Consider the following 20766-nt stretch of genomic DNA (forward strand, 5'->3'; position numbering starts at 1 on the left):
AGTGACATTATAGTAGGATTAATCAAGAAACCAGGGCAAAGAGACTAATTAAGATGCTACTGTAATAGTTAAGCCATAAAGTATTCAGAGTTTGTGCCTTGTGGTGGTAGTGAGAAAGAAAGGAAGAAACTATAAGCACATACACTTCTATGTATCATAAATTTTAGTCTTGTCTCAAATGACAATAACCATTCTTACCTGTAATGCATTGAAACTGTCCATCTTCTCTTCTTATTGTAAATGCTTCCCCTGGGTTAACTTGTACCAGGATAACCTTAAAATGAGGGGAAGAAGTATTAATCAAAGGGGCGACAGAGTAAATCAGTATATCAAGATATTAAATGTTGCTAGTAAGAGAGCAGATGTGAGCTATTTAATCATATGGAACTGGGAAGGAAAATGGGGATTACACATTTGTTGAAAAGTATTAATTACTTCATTTTTCTGGAGGTCAGACTCAAGCCAAAAGTAAGGGAATAAAAAAAGACAGTGGCATAATTTTATTGGAAAGTCAATAAATTTCACTCTGAAACAAAGATGGAGTTAAACTACTGAATATTTGGATCATCTATGCCTACTTCACCAATTGTAAAGTATTGTGTTTTTCTAAAAATAAAGTATAAATTGATAGAGAATAAGATGGCACCCCTGAATTAGTATGACATCTCAAATTAGCAATATATTTAAAAATATGTTAAATTAATCCCATAATTTTGAGTAGTTTTCTTTTTATTTTATAGGTAATACACACTAATCTTATGACATCTGAAAAACAGAAAAACAAAAAAACTGGAAAGAAACTGAAGTCCCTCCATCCTAATAAACATTGTTAGCATTCTCATAAATTTTTTAGTCTTGTTCTCTATGCATAGGCTTAATTTCCCCCCTTAAATATAAGGGGGGAAAATAAGACCTCCAATTCTGTGTCTTTTTTTGGTTTAATATTAAAAAAAGACTTTTCCAATGTTATTATTCAAAGTATGTCATCGAATGTTTATACCATAAACTACTTAACCATTCTCTTAATTAAAGAATTTAGGTAGTGAGCATTTTGGTATGTAGTTTTCCCATCTCTATAATTAGTATTGTTTCCTTATGATATATTCCCAGAAATAGAATTCCCTTATCTGTTGCTAAACTAGTTTTTAAAAGGGTTTTACAAATTCACATTCCTCCTCAGTCTATGAGAACACCATTTAACCACATTCTCTGCACCCCTAAAAATTATAGTTTTAAAATTTTTGCTACCTTGATAGATGAAAACAGTATATTACTATCGTTTAATTTGCATTTTTTGGATTATTAACGACGTTAAATTCTGTCTTTACATTTGCTACTGGCTCTTTTGTAAACTGGCTGCTGTCATCTTTCTTTATTTTTGGGGGTCTTAAATGTTCTTAGCAATTCAGATGAATTCTCTGAATAATAATGGTAGTAATAATAATAATATACTATATTATGCTGCAAATATTTTCCCATTTTGTCTTCTCAAATTTTTTAATTGTTTATTTTCCTGTAGCCAATGTTACCTATTTTTTCCTTTGTGACACCTTCTATTGCTTCTAAATTTAACTTGTGGCTGGCTATCAAGCACTTGAAATGTGGCTTGTCTTTGTCTATATGGAGATGTGCCATAGGTGTAAAATACACACTGGATTTCAAAGATTTAGTACAAAAGAACCCAACCATGTAAAATATCTTGTTGTTAATTTTTATATTGATTATATATTGAAATAATATTCTGGACATATTGGGTTAATCAAAATTATTACAATTAATTTTTCCTTTTTTACTTTTTAATGTGGCTACTAAAATTTTTTAAATTACTTATGTGATTGGCATTATATTTCCATTGGACAACGCTGACCTATAGGTTTGATTAAAAATGCTAGTTGTTCTTTTCTTCTAGTTTTATATAATTTAATTGCTTATATTTAGTTCTTTAATGCACCTCAAATTTATCTGGAGAAGATCCAAAAATATTTTTTTTCCTTAGAGAGCTAACCAATACAATCTGCTAAATTTAAGATAGCTCCTTTAGCACACAATATACTCCTCTGGCCTGTCTCATCCATAACACTGTCTACTTTGGCAAAAGTAGCTTAGGAAATGTTTTTATTTTAATCATTTTAAACACTGTAACCTTAGAAATATGTTTTCTGATGGTGTACCTCGATTACTACTCTTCTTCAAACATTTCTTTGACATTGACTGGTGATAAGTGCTACGATAGGAGAAGTTAAGCACTATCAGAGCACACAGGACCAAGTACTTAGTCTGTTACCTGAGCATGTGTGTGTATACATGTATATGCACGTGTGTGTGTGTTTGTGTATTTAATGGCTTTCTAGAGAATGTAAAAGTTAAGCTGAGTCCTGAAGACTGAGAAGGAACTAGCTAGGCAAGAAGAGTGGGAAGGCCTTTAAGGTATAGAGAAGAGCAAATGCAAAGCTCCAGGAAAGGAAACGTCATCAATAGTTTATCAAATTCAATGAACCAAAAGAAGTTCTGTAGTTCTATACGGTTGGAGAATGGGGCAGGCGGAGATAAGGGTTGGGGAAATGATGGAGGAAAAAGGTTAGAAATATGGGGAAAGGTAGACAGGAGTTGGGTTAAGAAGGGTCTTGTGAGCCATTCTAAGGGCAAGGAAGAGTTACGTAAGCAGGTAATGCTATGGTGGATCGCCGTGGCTGCAGTGTAGCAACCAGATATAGGAAGAACTCTTCATCAGGAGGTTACAACAGTCATCTAAGTAGGCTTCTTTTAATGCATTAATTTCTATTTTCAACTTTTATTATTTCCTTTCTTCTGTTTTCCTTAGGCTTACCATGTTGTTTTTCTAACTTTTTCATTTGAATACTCTATTTTATTCTTTCTTTAGTAATATATGCACTTAAAACCATGAACTTTACTCAGTTTAACCATAGAGAATATTTTCACTATTGTTTTTTAGATTTTCTGCCATTTACTTCTTCATTCCCTCTGTGATCCAACAGTTGTTTTAAAGAAAACTTACAATTTTGAAAGTGGGCTGGAGGATTTTCAGTTTGTTTTTATTTCCAATACATTTTTTTTATCAATCTCAAACAAATCCATCGTTCTTTAAAATTTTTTTTAACCCATTATGTTTCTTTCACTCCTTTCCTTATTAGTGTTAGAACTTAGTAGAGGTAGTGAATTACTAAAGGATGATACCTGAGGCCAGCACTGGGTTAAAGCACAGGAGTTCTTAACCTGGGGGCCATAGATATCTATTCAAAGGGTTTGTGAACCACACAGAATTATATATGAAATTCTCTGTAGATATTACAATTTTCTACGGAAGGGTTCACTATTTTCATTAGATTTCACTAAATTCTTAATGCGGTTCAAGACCCAAAGTAGTGCTTACTGTGTCACACTATGCTGTCTGCTTTACATGTGTGTTACCTCTTTCAATTATGATCCTCTGTCAGTACTGGTTGTACTATGGAATTCTATAAAATACTAATAATTCCTGTGATGAATTCATTCACTACAAAGTTGGGAAAAAGAAATAAAACTAAGAAAACCAAACATGGTACACATACAACCGATATATCCTGATATTAAGTAAAAAAGGATAAACTCTTTTAAATTATAATAAGACGTTCAGGAAAATGGTAGGAGGTTAAATTTATTCATTTATCTAAAAATCATTTATTAAACACCCACTGTGTGGCACCTACTCTTATATGCACTATGGATATCAAGAAGAAAAATAAATCACAGTCCAAGGACTCAAGGAATACACAGTCTTGTGAGGGAAACAGGCAAGTACTCAGTCAATTAACTGTACAGTGTAATAAGAGGTGTAACAGAGATATGAACAATGTACTATAGGTTCCACTCAGCCCACAATGATGAGGGAAGATTCCTGGGGGAGATGATAGCTACATAATGTTCAGAGGGACAACCAAGAATTAACAAGCTAAAGATGGGGAGAGAACATTCCAGAAGAGAGCACACACAGCATGTATGAAGTCATGGAGGTGAAAGAGATCATGGATATATATATTTTTTTAAACATCTTTATTGGAGTATAATTGCTTCACAATGGTGTGTTAGTTTCTGCTTTATAACAAAGTGAATCAGTTATACATATACATATGTCCCCATATCTCTTCCCTCTTGCGTCTCCCTCCCTCCCACCCTCCCTATCCCACCCCTCTAGGTGGTCACACAGCACCAAGCTGATCTCCCTGTGCTATGCGGCTGCTTCCCACTAGCTATCTATTTTACGTTTGGTAGTTGTATATATGTCCATGCCACTCTCTCACTTTGTCCCAGCTTACCCTTCCCCCTCCCCGTATCCTCAAGTCCATTCTCTAGAAGGTCTGTAAATTGATCACGGACAATTTGAAAATGGGAAGAAGTATGGCATAGCTAAAGTCTAAACTAGTTTGAGAAATGCAATGGAAAGAGATAAAATTGGGAGGATAAGCAGGGGCTAGATCATGAAGATCCTTAAATATAAAGCTAAGGAGTTAAACCTTTAGGCAAGGCTATTAAACAGGGAAGGGTCATATTCAAATTTCATCTTTACCCCAACTTTTATTCTGTAATATTACAAATGTACAGAAAAACTGCAGGACTGATTCAATGAATGCCCATATACCCCTCACCTAGATTCACCAATTGTTAATGGGTTGCCATATTTGCTCACTCTTACACTCACTCTTTTTTTGATATACCATTTTAGAATACCTGAGTGGTGTTAAGTTTGATCACTTGGTTTTAGGTGATTATCTCTTAGATGTCTCTATTATAAAGATACCATTTCCCTTTGAAAGTAATAAACAATCAATATGGTGATACTTTGAGACTCTCTGAATATTCTATTCCCTAACAGCCTTTCACCCAATGGTTTCAACAATTACTACCAAACATTATTGTGGTAGCTGTAAAATGGCAATTAAAAAAAACCCATTCTTTCTGTAGTTACTAGTTAGCATTCTTCTACTAAGAAGAGACTTCTTGGGCTTCCCTGGTGGCGCAGTGGTTGAGAGTCCGCCTGCCGATGCAGGGGACGCGGGTTCGTGCCGCGGTCTGGGAAGATCCCACATGCCGCGGAGCGGCTGGGCCCGTGAGCCATGGCCACTGAGCCTGCGCGTCCGAAGCCTGTGCTCCGCAACGGGAGAGGCCACAACAGTGAGAGGCCCGCGTACCGCAAAAAAACAAACAAACAAACAAAAAAAGAGACTTCTTTTCTGAATTCTTTCCCTTATCCTACACCCCAACTTTACATGTTTCTTAGTATGAGTATGGGCTCATGGATTCTTTTAAAAATCGATGTTATTATAATCCATTAATGTCACTATTAATATTTTCAGTGAGGTGAAATTCACATATTAATTATAAATCAATATTAAAGTGTACAATTCTAGGCATTTAGTACATTCAAAATGTTGTGCAACCACCACCTCTTCTAGTTCCAAAACATTTTACTAAACCACTTCCATTAAGGAATCACTCTACTTTTTCCCTCTTTAAGACCCTGATAACCGCCAATTTGCCTTCTGTCTCTATGGATTTACCCATTTCTATGTATCATATAAATAGAATCATACAGTATGTGATCTTTTATGACTGGTTTCTTTCACTTAGCATAACGTTTTTAAGGTTCATCCAGGCTGTAGCATGTATCAGTACTTCATTTTATGGTTAAATAACATTCTACTGTATGGATATACTACAATTTATGTCTCCATTCAGACACTGATAAACAACTGGACTGTTTTCAACCTTCTGGTTATTGAGAATCGTGCTATGGTAAACATTTATGTACAAATATTTGAGTTCCTCTTTTCAATTTTGGGGGTATGTACCCAGGAGTAGAACTGCTGGGTAATATAGTAACGCTACATTTAACTGTTTGAGGAACCACCACATGCTCCTTATGCAGCTGCATCATTTCACATGCCCAGTAACAATATACAAGGATTCCAATTTCTCTAGACTCTTGCCAATGCTTGTTATTTTGATTATAGATATCCAGTGGATATAAAGTAATATCTCATTGTGGTTCTGATTTGCATTTCCCTAACATCCCTGACAAATGATGTCGAGCACTGTGTCATGTATTTCTTGGCTATCTGTATATCTTCTTGGGAGAAATGTGTATTCAAGTCATTTGCCCAGTTTAAATTGTGTTGTCTGTTTTTGTTGAGTTGTAAAAGCTCTTCATATACTGTGGATACTAGACACTTATCAGATACAAGATTTGAAAATATTTTATCCCATTCTGGAAGTTGTCTTTTCACTTCCTTCATAATGTTCTTTTCTTTTTTTGGGGTGGTACGCGGACCTCTCACCATTGTGCCCTCTTCCGTTGCGGAGCACAGGCTCCGGATGTGCAGGCTCAGCGGCCATGGCTCACGGGCCCAGCGCATGTGGGATCTTCCCGTACCAGGGCACGAACCTGTGTCCCCTGCATCAGCAGGCGGATTCTCAACCACTGAGCCACCAGGGAAGCCCCATAATGTTCTTTTATGTACAAACATTTTTAATTTTGATGAAGTACAATTTATCTAATTTTATTTTGCTATTGTTGTTGCTTGTAAGTTTGGTGTCATATCTAAGACTCCACTTAGAGTCCAAGGTCATGAAGATGAACTCTTCCTTTCTTCTAAGAGTTTTATAGTTTTAGCTTATTTAGGTTGTTGCTTCACTTCAGTTCCCTTTTCTATATGGTGTGAAGTAGTGGTGTAATTTCATTCTTTTGCATGTAGATATCCAGTTGTCTCAGCACCGTTTTGTGAAGAGACTATTCGTTCCCCACTGAACAGTTTTGGCACCCTTGTCTGAAACAAACTGGCCATAGAGATATGGGTTTATTTGTGGACTCTCAATTCTATTCCATTGGCCTATATATATCTATTCTTATGCCAGTACCATACTATTTTGACTACTGTAGCTTTATAGTAGGTTTAAAATCAAGAAATGTTAGTTGTTGAACAACAACTTTGTTATTCTTTTTCAAGACTGTTTTGGCTATTGGGGCCCCTTGCAATTCCATATGAGTTTAAGGATCAGTTTCTTCATTTCTGCAAAAAAGGCCGCTGGAATTTTAATAAAGATTGTATTGACTCCGTACCTTCCTTTGGTCAGTGTTACCACCTTTACAATATTAAGTTTTCCAGTCCATGAACATGGGATGTCTTTTTAATTAGTTAAGTCATCTTTAATTTCTTTCGGCACATTTCTGTAGCTTTCCACATACAAGTCTTTCACCAACTTGGGAATATTTATTTCTATGTATTTTATTCTCTTGGATGCTACTGTAAATGGAATTATTTTCTTAACTTCGTTTTCAGATTCTTCACCGCTGATGTGCAGAAACATAGCTGCATTTTTTTTGTTGATCCTATACCCTGCAACTTTGCTGAATGTGTTTATTAGCTCTAGTCATTTTTGTAAGGATTCTTTGGGATTTTCTTTTCAAAAAAAAAAATTTTCTTTTTTGAAGTGGACCATTTTTAAAGTCCTTATTGAATTTGTTACAATATTGCTTCTGTTTTGTTTTTTTTGGCAGCAAGGCATGTGGGATCTTAGCTCCCTGACCAGGGATCGAAACTGCACCCCCTGCATTGGAAGGTGAAGTTTCAACCGCTGGACCACCAGGGAAGTCCCCTGGGATTTTCTACATAAAGGATCATGCCATCTGCAAACAGACAGACCTTTCGTTAGACTAACCAAGGAAAGAATAGGACCCAAATCAAAATTATAAATGAAAGAAGAAACATTACAACTCAACTGATACCACAGAATTACAAAGGATCATAAGAGGCTATGAACAACTATATGCCAACAAACTGGACAACTAAGAAGAAACAGAAAAATTCCTAGAAACATACACCTTACCAAGACTGAGTCAGGAAGAAACAGAAAATCTGAGCAGACCAGTTACCAGTAAGGAGATTAAATCACTAATCAAAAATATCTCAATGAAGAAAAGCCCAGGAGCAGATGGCTTCACTGGTGAATTTTACCAAACATTTTAAGAAGAACTAATGATAATCCTTTTCAACCTCTTCCAAAACATTGAAGAGGAGGGAATACTCCTAAACTCATTTTATGAGACCAGCTTTACCCTGATACCAAAGCCAGAAAAGGATACTACAAGAAAAGGACACTACAGGCCATTATTCCTGATGAATATAGATGTAAAAATTCTCCACAAGATACTAGCAAACCAAATTCAGCAGCACATTGGAAAATTCATTTGCGAGACGAAAGCTGAGCTAAAGGCAATGAATAATTGCAGAAAAACGAATAAGTGATCTGGAAGATAGAATAATGGAAATCATCCAATCAGAACAGCAGACAGAAAGCCAAATTAGAAAAAAAATAAAAGCAATATAAGAGACCTATGGGATAATATAAAGCATGCCAATCTATGCATTAATAGGAATTCCAGAAGGAGAAGACAGAGAAAAGGATATTGAAAATATATTTGAAGAAATTATGGCTGAAAACTTCCCAAACTTAAAGAAACAAATATTCAGACACAGGAAGCACAGAGGGTCCCAAACAAGATGAACCCAAACAGACCTATACCAAGACATATAATAAAAATGGCAAAAGTTAAAAAAAAGAGGAATCTAAAGGCAACAAGAGAAAAACAAAGAGTTAATTAAAAGGGAACCCCCCATAAGGCTATCAGGTGATTCCTCTACAGAAATGCTGCAGGCCAGAAGGGAGTGGTGAAATATATTCAAAGTCTTGAAAGGGAAAAATCTGCAACCTAGAATACTCGACCCAGCAGAATTATCATTTAGAATAGAAGGAGAGAGAAAGAATTTCTCAGACAAGCAAAAACTAAAAGAATACAGTAATACTAAACCTACCCTAAAATAAATATTGAAAGGTCTTCTCTAAGTATAAAAGAAGCAAGAAGATACAGAAAAGAGGAAATCACAATTGGAAAGTAAATCACTTAAATAAGCCAGTACACAAATCAAAAAGAAAAAAAAAATCTATTTGTGAAAGTAATGATAAACACAAGGAACAGCAAAAGGATAAACGTGAAGATGTAAAAGAGGACATCAAAATCATAAAATATAGAGGAGGAGAGTAAGAAAATGTAGATTCTTCTTTTTTAGAATGCGTTTGAGACTATATGATTATCAGTCTAAAGCAAGCAGATGGAGGAAGGGGTTAACATACTTGAAAAACAGGGTAACCACAAATCAAAGTCAGCAGCACATTAAAAGGACTATTCATCATGATCAAGTGAGATTTATCGCTGGGCACAAGGATGGTTCACCATACACAAATCAATACACATGATACATCGCCTTGATAGAATGAAATTAAAAAGATCATCTCAATAGATGAGGAAAAAGCATTTGACAAAATTCAACATCTGTTCATCATAAAAGCTCTGAACAAATTAGGTATAGAAGGAAAGTATCTCAACATAATAAAAGCCATATATGATAAGCCCATGCAATCAATGGTGAAAAGTTGAAAGCTTTTTCTCTAAAATAAGGAACAAAACAAGGGTGCCCACGTTTACCACTCCTTTTCAACACAGTACTAGAAGTCCAAGCCAGAGCAATCAGGAAAGAAAAGGAAATAAAAGGCATCAAAATTGGAAAGGAAGAAGTAAAACTTTCTCTTTTGACAGATGACATAATTTTATACACAGAAAATCTTAAAAGACTCCACCAAAAAAACTGTTAGGTCTAATCAACAAACTCACTGAAGTTGCAGGATACAAAATTCTCATGCAAAAACAGTATCATTTCTATACAGTAACAGTGAACTATCTGAAAAAATTTAAAAAACTATCCCATTTACGATAGCATCAAAAACGATAAAATACTTAGGAATAAACTTAACCAGGGAGGTGAAGGATCTCTACGCTGAAAACTACAAAACATTTATGAAAGAAATCAAAGAAGACACAAATAAATGTAAAGGTAACCTGTGTTCATGGATTAGAAGAATTAATATTGTTAAAATGCACACACTACCCAAGGCTATCAATAGATTCACTGTAATCCCCATGAAGATTCTGATAGCATTTTTTATAGTAGAAAAAAATAATCCTAAGATTTATATGGAACCACAAAAGACCCCAAATAGCCAAAGCAATTCTGAGAAAGAGGAATAAAGTGGGATCCATCACACTTCCTGATTTCAAGCTGTAGTGTAAAGATATAGTAACAAACAGTATGGTACTGGCATAAAAACAGAAACACAGACCAATGGAACAGAATCAAGAGCCCAGAAACAAACCCATGCATATATGGACAACTAACATTTGACAAGGGAGCCACATATACCCAATGTAGAACCCACAGTCTCTTCAATGAGTGGTGCTAGGAAAATTGGATAGTCACATGTAAAAGAATGAAACTAAGACCTCTATCTTACACCACTCACAAATATTAACTCGAAATGGATTAAGGACTTAAATGTAACACCTGAAACCATCAAAATCCTAGATGAATACATAGGAAAAAAGCTCCTTGACATGGGTCTTAGCAATGAGTTTTTGGATATGACATCTAAAGCACAAACAACAAAATCAAAAATAAACAAGTGGGGCTTCCCTGGTGGCGCGGTGGTTGAGAATCCACCTGCCAATGCAGGGGACACGGGTTCGTGCTCCGGTCCGGGAAGATCCCACATGCCGCGGAGTGGTTGGGCCCGTGAGCCATGGCCGCTGAGCCTGCGCTCCGCAGCGGGAGAGGCCACAACAGTGAGAGGCCCGCATACCGCAAAAAACCCAAAAAAAACCAAAAAACCAAAAAAACAACAAGTGGGAGTACATCAAACTACAAAGCTTCTACATGGCAACAGAAATGATCCACAAAATTAAGACACCCGATAGAATGAAAAAAAATATTTGCAAATCATATATCTGATAAGGGGTTAATATCCAAAATATATAAATAACTCCTACAGCTCAATAGCAAAAAACCAAATAATGGGACTTCCCTGGTGGCGCAGTGGTTAAGAACTCGAGTGCCTGCCAATGCAGGGAACACGGGTTCGAGCCCTGGTCCGGGAAGATCCCACATGCCACAGAGCAACTATGCCCGTGCACTACAACTACTGAGCCTGTGCTATAGAGCCTGCGAGCTACAACTACTGAGCCCGTGTGCCACAACTATCGAAGCCCGTGCGCCTAGAGCCCGAGCTCTGCAACAAGAGAAGCCACAGCAATGAGAAGGCTGTGCACCGCAACGAAGGGTAGTCCCCACTCACTGCAACTAAAGAAAGCCCATGTGTAGCAATGAAGACCCAATGCAGCCAAAAGTAAATAAATTTATAAAAAAAGACAAAAAACAAATAATGCAATTAAAAATGGGCCAAGGACCAGAACAGACGTTTTCCCAAAGATATACAAATGGTCAACAGGTACATGAAAAGGTGCTCAACATCATTTATCATTAGGGAAATGCAAATCAAAACCATAATGATATTATCTCACACCTCTCAGCATGGCCATCATTGAAAAGACAAGAGACAACAAATGCAGGGAAGGATGTAGAGAACCCTTGTGCACTATAGATGGAAATAAAAATTAGTGCAGCCACTATGGGAAACAGTATGGAAATTCCTCAAAAAATTAAATAGAACTACCATATAATCCAGTAATTCCACTTGGGGGTATATATCCGAAGGAAATGAAAACACTATGTCAAAGAGAAATCTGCATACCATTTTCACTGCAGCATTATGTACAATAGCCAAGACATGGAAACAGCCTAAGTGTCCACTGACGAATGAGAATGGATAAAGAAGTTGTGTTATACATACACAAATACACACACACACACACACACACACACACACACACAGATCCTACAGGCGGCAATGAAGATCCCGCATGCTGTAACTAAGACCCATAGTGGACAAAATAAATAAATATTAAAAAAAAAAGGAAAAAGAATTCCATTCATTGTTAAGAAAAATCCTTGAATTAAAGTTTACTTTCTGGGACTTCCGTGGTGGCGCAGTGGTTAAGAATCTGCCTGCCAATGCAGGGGACACGGGTTCCATCCCTGCTCCAGGAAGATCCAACATGCGGTGGAGCCACTAAGCCCGTGCACCACAAAGCCCGTGCCTGCGCTTGGGAGCCTGTGAGCCACAACTACTGAAGGCCGCGCACCTAGAGCCCATGCTCTGCAACAAGAGAAGTCACCACAATGAGAAGACTGCGCACAACAAAGAGTAGTTCCTGCTCACCGCAACTAGAAAAAGCCTGTGTGCAGCAACGAAGACCCAATGCAGCCAAAAATAAATACATAAATTAATTTTAAAAAATTTACTTTCTGACCTCAGTAGAACCAGTACTTATTTTTTCTTTTTATAGGAAATGTATCATAAAGTATTATGTTTCTACTTAAATATAATCTGAAATATTTGTTTGGTATAAATTTCAAGGTAAAATATAATGGCATCACTTTCATTAGGGACTTTCATTAAAATTATCATATGGGTTTCTGGAAGGTGTGGAGGAAAGCAGTTATAAATTCAAATTAATGTATACTGATAGAAATGGGTATTTTAAATTCTGCATTGGTAGTCTTTAACCTTCACCAGAGTAATTTTCACTAACCAGACGTTTAAATAAAAATTAATATCTCAAAAAAATCAAAGAAAAACTTATAAAAGATTGAAAATTAGAAAAACTTAGAAAACTTAGAAAAAACTGTAAAAACTTATAAAAGATTGAAAATTAATATATTAACTGTCCTACTGAGTGAGAAAAGGTAGAGCTAATTCAAAGAAAATAAAAGGAAGGAAAGAGCAGAAACAATGAAAACAAAGAAATGCTGGAGGATGAGAAAACAGCTCTAACAGGAATCAGAGTGAACCAAGACAAAAATTACAAGAGGAAAAAATAGTCACCTTTTCCACCTTGGGGATGTTTTCTTCCCCCAAGGAGATTCTCAAACCTTGGGAGATTTTATGCAAGTAGATGACTATAAAATGCATTTTATAAATTCTAGGAACTTACCTCTCTACACAGGTTTTATTTAGGGGAATAGTAAAATTATGGCTCTTCTCCCAAGATCTTTCCAAGGCTGGCTCATTATTACTCAGGTACCTCAAATGTCATCTTCTCAGAGATCTTCCTTGCCCACCAAATTCTAGGGTATATATACCCTCACACATTTTCTAACAAATCAATCTGTTTTATTTTTTAAGTGCTAGCACTTATCACTATCTGAAATTATTTTGTGCAGTTATTTGGTTAGTTGTTTACTGAGCCATTTCCACTCCACTAGAACAAAAGCTCCCTGAAAGAAAATACCTTGACTTTTCTTATAAACATATGCTAAAGCCTGGCTCATAATAGGTTTTCAAGAAACTTTTATTCAATGAATAAACAGCTGAACAGTGAGGACTGGGAAGTATGTGAAATTCATTCAACAAACATTTCTTGAGGTCTTATTACAATGTAAGGCTCTGTTCTAGGTAATGGAGCTAGAGTAGTAAACAAAACAGAAAAAAAATATCTGCTTTCATGTTACGGCAGAAAAAGAAAGTTATAGGATTCAAGTTATGCCACTGAGTAATACCAACTGAGATAAATTATTTTTAAAGGTCTAAAGAAAATGTAGACTGATTAGAAGAAATTAACATACATATGTATGTATGTGTGTATGTATGTATGTATGTATGTATGTGTGTATGTATGTAAGTGTGGTTAAGAATCATTCAATTGTTGCCAACATCACAGATCAAACTGGGGCTACTTTGTAATAAAGATGCCTGACTGAATTCTAAGCCTACTCATAGGTTTCTGGCAAATAATCAACAGAGATTTTTGTCTAGCTTCAAAATGCAGAATTCACATATCTTCAAATTATCTGGATTCCTATGCCATTTTACATTCATCTGCACAAATGCAGTAGAATTTTCCATAGTCTCATCATAAACAATAGTACAATGCGATAAGGAGAAAGACAACAACTACATATGATAGTTATTTTACCTGAGATAAAATATGCCCCCAAACTGTTTCCAGCACTGCCATAAATGAATTAGTGCAGCTTCTTGACATATATAATCTAATTTGGTGAACACAGAAATCTTGTAAACAAAGTAACTCTCAGAATTGTGACAGGTGAGGAACCCTGGCAAATTATCCATCATTTTGTGTTTCTTATCATTGATGTCTCTATTAGCATAGGGAAATACTACACAGCACATTCCACAAATACAGTATCATAAAATGATTATGAAGTACTTGATTGGACTTTTGAAAATGAGATTCTTCAACATCTTCAAATTTCACAAAAACAAATGATCATACTTGTATGTATCTCAAATGCACTGCTGATCTTCCATTTCCTAACCTCTTTAAAAATTCAGAGTTCAGACCTGACAGTTTCATTACACTCCATAAAATCACTAACTATGTTCTCTTCTCCACTCAGTTTCTTTCATTTCTTACATCCCCATATCCACAGTGCCATGCTCAAGACCTCACTCAGCTCGCAGGATAGATTAGCCAGGCAGTTTTCTTTTGTCATTCTTTAGTGAAAATGCTTTTAATGCCTGGCTTCAGTTAACAGTGTCACCAGGGGGTGCGTAGACAATTGATAAAAGCAATTGCCTGAATATGTGCCAATTGTTCAACTTCTAGCATTCTGAACAGAGATATGTAGAGCTACTGAACATTTTAAATGTATTCTGAACTTAAATATTCAGTACTACTAATATTTACATTACTTCTTGAATAACAGAGAAACATATGCTTGAAACATATGTTTTGGATAAGATGGCTACCACTGCGCCACCAGGGAAGCCCTGGATAAGATGGCTACCACCAAACGGCAGATTAAAGTTGACAATGACTCTAAATAATGCCATACCATGTAGATTTTTAAATTATTCTTACAAGTAGGCTATGATGATACGTGGAAATATTTACACAAAATGTTACATTAAACAGTAACACAGAAAAGTACTATAATGAAAATGTCACTGATTAAAGCTATAACCATGCCTAGTATATACATTAATGAAGACTAGAAAAATCTAGAAAAATGTAATTAAAATTTAATACTCCCTGTATTCCCTAATAAATAATTAAAAATATACAGTGGCTTGGAGAAGTTATGGAAGAAGACAGACAACATTTAAGAGGCTCAAATATAAAATTATTTCCTTAGAGAAAGAAAGAATTTTCAAAAAAAGCAAGATAGCAGAAAAAGACGTCTCTGGAGTGAGGAAAGAAAGAGAAGGACCAAGGTGCACAGACAGATATCAGAAATCAGCAAGCCTGACATAAACACCTCTAAACAAACAGGGCATACAGCCTGGGAAAAGTTAGAGCTAAGGAAACCTCAGCTATCATTTAGTCCAATGTAGATTTGTGTTTTAAAAAGTAAAATAAGAGATTATTGGTGTTACTGAAAAAGTTACTTCATTTTACAAAACCATTCAAACAACTGTTCTCTTATGGAAAACTCCCAGTGTAGTGGACTTAAAACTTAATTTATATCAGCTAACCACTTAAATGAGGCAAATTCAAATGAGCATTTACAATAAAAAATATAGGACTTAGGTACCACCTTGGAATCTGTACTACATAAAAGTGCCAAAATTAATTTATTTATACTTCATTATACAAAAAATTGACTTTATTCAAATGTCAGGGCATAATCGTTTATTAATAATATTTGCATATATTATAAAGGAAACACAATGAGTGAACAATTTTTAAAAAACATAAACACCTAGGTATAAATTGTACCTTGTCATTTAATTTTCAATCGCTACTAATCATTGCTAAATATAACTTTGAAAATATTCTTTTGCATTTCAGAAATACAAAATTCCTTGGCCATGTACTTCAATTTTACTGAATTGTTGTTAAAGTTCTTTATATGTAAAACGAGAATAGGAAAAAGAGCAATCTTTCACATGACCCATGGCACCAATAAAGTGTATTAGATGAGAAAATGTGCACTAGATGAAAAGGAATACTTCTTAGAATCACTCTGAAATTTTCAAAACAATATGTACATATTTAGGTCTATTTCCAGGGGGTAAGGAGTTTGGTATTTTCCCCCAACCTGAATCCCATGGAAATAATCAGTTTTCTAATGTAATTACTCATAAATTCCTAAGATGGCCATCAGAAAAACCGTGCTATTATTTATTGTTCCAGAAAGTACCACTACTTTAAATCCTAAAGGATTTAGTAAAAGATAAAAGGTTAGTGTTAATATTCTATATATAATCTCTAAAGGAAACAACAGAAAAAAAAAGCCGAATTATTATAAGTAATTTGTTCTGTGGAGGTAACAAAAATTTAACTTTTGAATTTAGGAAATCATTTTAAAGTTTGTTTCTACTGTTAAACTCTAACAGTTTGAATTGTTTATTCTGAGGGATATATACCTATGAAACATTAAGGATATATTAATTTCTAAAAATGTTCACCTACATTTTTATAAAAATAACCTACAAAACCAAATATAATCATTGAAAACAATAAAGAGGAAAATGTTTACGGACAGCATCAATTTGTGTATATAATTTAATTTTTTCCTCTGTACGTCAAAGGACACACAACTTGCATTCCTCACTGTACATTAAGACTGACACTAAGTTAGGTCTGAGGAGAACAAAGCAAGTACCTCACAGCTCTATTTATGAAACTCAGTAGAGGGTTTAGCAGACAGAACAAGAAATCAACCCAGAAATCAAAAACATATATACATGCTTTCCAGTATTTACAGATGTATTATCTTGGCTATCGTATTAGTTTGCTAGGGTTGCCATAACACAGTACCAAGTCTGGGGAACTTGAACAAAAATTTGTTTTCTCATAGTTCTGGAGGTTAAAAGTTCAAAATTGCTTCCTTCTGAGGCCCCTCTCCTAAGCGTGTAAATGGCTGTATTTTTCCTGTTTTCACATGGCCCTTCCCTCTATGTGTGTCTGTGTCCTAAAATCCTCTTATTATAAGAACACCTGAACAAAACTGTCTGGAATGCCTAATCCTTTTCCCTCTTCCTTATCCAACTGCTTCTTCATGCTTGGTCTAGGGCACCAACTTAAAGAGGTTTAGAGTAATAATAAAAGGGAAAATCCTATGGGCCTTGTACCCTTAAATAATAGTTAACATACCTTTAGCAATGTAGTTTCTCAATCTGTGGTTGAAAGCCTTCAAATTAACTCAATACTCATGGGGTTGCTGTGATGACTAAATGAGTTAACATATGTCAAGTGCTTAGGACAGCAACTGGCATGTTCTGAGCACTATTTATGTATATTAGCTGTTGTTACTGTAAGCACTGTATGTGTAGCTCTTAGTATTACTATTTTTATCAGTGCAGATCTGCTGCTGTAAGAATTTGCCCTCTAGCTTAGGAGAAATGGACTAATTTACACAAAACAGAGAGAACACACACAGGACACAATATTTATGAAATTTCTCCTGAACTGGTGCTGGACACCTGCCTGCCTCTTACTTCCCATATTTTCCTGTACTGCCCACCCTATAGCTTTCCAGCTATCCATCTGCTTTATTCCTTTCAATCTAGTGTTGCATAGTCAATACTTTCATCTTCATTTCCTGGTCTGTGATTTATTTACTATTCTCTAGCACGATATTTGATTCACACTTGACTTTGCTGACATTTTCCTATGAGGAACAATTTCCTTCTTCAAGAAATACTACCCATCCTTCAAGATGCTGACACCCTAAAGCAGAGTTAGATTATTCCTGTATTAGAGCCCACAGCACTTTGTACATCGTTCTATAATAACATTTAGCACATGATTGTATTCACTTGTTTGCATGTTGTCAGCTCCACTACATGAGCCCTTCTTGACTTCAGTCTATTTATTTTAATATGCAGTTACAGAGACTACAGAAGTTAAACAAATGTTTGCTGAATTAACTACTGTCCAGTCTCTGAATAGCTCCTAAATCTTTTCCTCTGGCTCTGAGAACAGGGCTAGCCGACAGAACTTTCTGTGATGATGGAAGTGTTCTATCTTGGTGCTGGTAAGAGCCTCTAGCTATATTTGGCTATATATGGTCTGTATATGTACACAAGTGCTACTGAGCATTTGGAATGTGACTAGTAAGAATGAAGAACTAATCTTCTTTGATCTTATTTAATTTTAATTAGTTTAAATAGCCACATGTAGTTAATGGCTACCATATTAGGGTATATCTCTAGATTCCCCAAGCTCCATAATTATATTTCCAACTAATTTCTGAATTTATTTACCTTGATAAACTTCAGGCACCCAACCTTATTATGTATAAATTTGAACTCATTATCTGATTTTCCTAAGAAATTAAGCTGGGAAATTCATTTCATAAACAAGTCTGAATTATTTAAACATCAACGTGATATTAAACTGACTTCACTATAAGAATTTTCAATCATGCTTCATACTTCACTAGATCCTGTTAATCTGTAGATGAACTGGCTGATGTAATATATTTCAGCTGAAGTCTAAATAGAGATTAATAATTGTAAATAAAAGGACAACTATCAAACTAATGAATTTGAGTTTAGTTTTTAGTCCTATGAAAGAAAATCACTTTCAAACTCAGCTAAGAATACATGCTTGATACCAGCATACAAACAATTGAGATCTGTCAACCATCTACTCATTTATTTATTTGACAAATAATTAATAAGCAAATACTATATATTAGGCACTTTTTGCAGAGTTGAGGATGTAAGGATGAATCAGTAAGGGAGATAGTTACAGCCAATTACAATGCTAAGTTAGAATACAAGGTATAATTTGTGATAACTAGAAAATACTTAAAAAAATTTTTTTTCTTTTAGGCTCATTTGCCTTCACAATTTCTTTTTAGAAATAAAAGTACTGTAACAGAAAAAATATGAATTTGTAATCAGGCAATTCTATATTGAAACTCTATTGCTTAATAAATGTGTGATTTTTAGACAAATTTACCTCCATGAGCTTTAGTGTCTTTTCTAAAATACAGTGTTTTTGAAGGATTAAGGGAAACACTATATGTAAAATGCCAGCACAGTGCCTGACATACAGTAGACCCTCAAAAATAATATTTCCTTTAAATCCAGTACAAAGGGAATCCTAATTAATAATGTAGACTGTGGAATACTTCATTTACTGACAATGGTAGAAAAGTGATGTAATATCCCCCCCCACCAAAAATATATATAGACAATGTACGTACACATGTGACATTCAGTTGTTTGTGTGCACATCACGCCATGCCTTTGTGTGTATATATGTGACTAAGGATTTGCATCTTCACCTACTGGCTTATGAAAAGATCTGTCCTTCATTCTCTTACTAATCCTACTAAAAAGGGTTATACCTGCACAAGTGCACCCTGTATTCCATTGAAGATTTATGTGAGGGTTGGCAACAATTAAATCTTTAGTTTCTAAAGCCAGTTCTGCTAAAAGGTCATATTTACATTTTTCTATTTTAAATAAAATGAAATTATGTTTAAAGAAAATTATATAGACTTCGCAATAATTAACATATCACTGTCACTTCAAATTTCTATTCTTTTGGGTTTGCATGTCCATATATTTTTAATCATTCTATTGTTCTTTAAAAACTGACATTCAAAATAAATTCAGGGTGTCAAGGGGATGATTACAACATCACCAGCTAAAAGCTGTGTTTTTTTACTTTACTGTTAACAAAGCATTTGCACACTTATTTATTTTGTTGATCTTAGGATTGAGTTAAAAATGTGAATTCACTGTTCATATAGATTATACTCAAATGACATCATATACCACCTGAACATGAACACTCCCAGTATGAAAATGAACTAATTTATCTTTTTAATAAAAATTACTGCTTTATGTTTTTTGTTGTTGTTTTTTGCGGTACGCGGGCCTCTCACTGTTGTGGCCTCTCCCGTTGTGGAGCAGAGGCTCCGGACCCGCAGGCTCAGTGGCCATGGCTCACGGGCCTAGCCGCTCCGCGGCATGTGGGATCCTCCGGACCAGTGCACAAACCCGCGTCCCCTACATAGGCAGGAGGACTCTCAACCACTGCGCCACCAGGGAAGCCCCACTGCTTTTTTAAAAAGCAAAACAAAAAGTTTATATGCTGACAGTCTCCTCACAGAAGAGTAAGTTTTCTTACATAAACTGCATCAGTATTTTGAAATCAATTCATTATGCTCATTAAAACTCAAACACACAAGTTTTTATATTGAGATTTAGAATTAAAGTCATGAGAAATACTCAGACTAGATGTCTTACAACCTGATAGGATCAAGTAAAAAAGAGTTGCTTAAATAATTCTAAGTTTCAAAAGTATTATGACGAAAAAGTTATATGGATGACAAATACTATTAGGTTACTTTAAACTTTGCAATAAATTATTCTAATAATAAGTGTTTATGTATGAAATAGTATCATTTCAAACATATTAACAAATTAACTAAAATGTATACTGAGAACACTGTTTAAAAATGAATGCTAGGGGCTTCCCTTGTGTGCAGTCGTTAAGAATCCTCCTGCCGGGCTTCCCTGGTGGCGCAGTGGCTGGGAGTCTGCCTGCCGATGCAGGGGACGCAGGTTCGTGCCCCGGTCCGGGAGGATCCCACGTGCCGCGGAGTGGCTGGGCCCGTGAGCCATGGCCGCTGAGCCTGCGCTCCGCAACGGGAGGGGCCACAGCGGTGAGAGGCCCACGTACCGCCAAAAAAAAAAAAAAAAAAAAAAAGAATCCTCCTGCCAACGCAGGGGACACAGGTTCAAGCCCTGTTCTGGGAAGGTCCCACAAGCTGC

General features: G+C 35.5%; 1 protein-coding gene across 4 annotated transcripts in view; it reads right to left on the reverse strand.

Moving 5' to 3' along the window:
- FNDC3A (fibronectin type III domain containing 3A) overlaps nucleotides 1–20766 on the reverse strand; it is a 166988-nt gene that overhangs the window by 104620 nt on the left and 41602 nt on the right. For all 4 annotated transcript variants that reach the window (XM_032610872.1, XM_032610868.1, XM_032610870.1 and 1 more), the window contains exon 3: nucleotides 199–274. In XM_032610872.1, the coding sequence (XP_032466763.1) occupies nucleotides 199–274 (76 nt within the window). The remainder of the gene's footprint in view (nucleotides 1–198; nucleotides 275–20766) is intronic.

This window comes from Phocoena sinus, chromosome 18 (assembly GCF_008692025.1).
Source record: "Phocoena sinus isolate mPhoSin1 chromosome 18, mPhoSin1.pri, whole genome shotgun sequence".
In the NCBI taxonomy this organism is placed as follows: Eukaryota; Metazoa; Chordata; class Mammalia; order Artiodactyla; family Phocoenidae; genus Phocoena; species Phocoena sinus.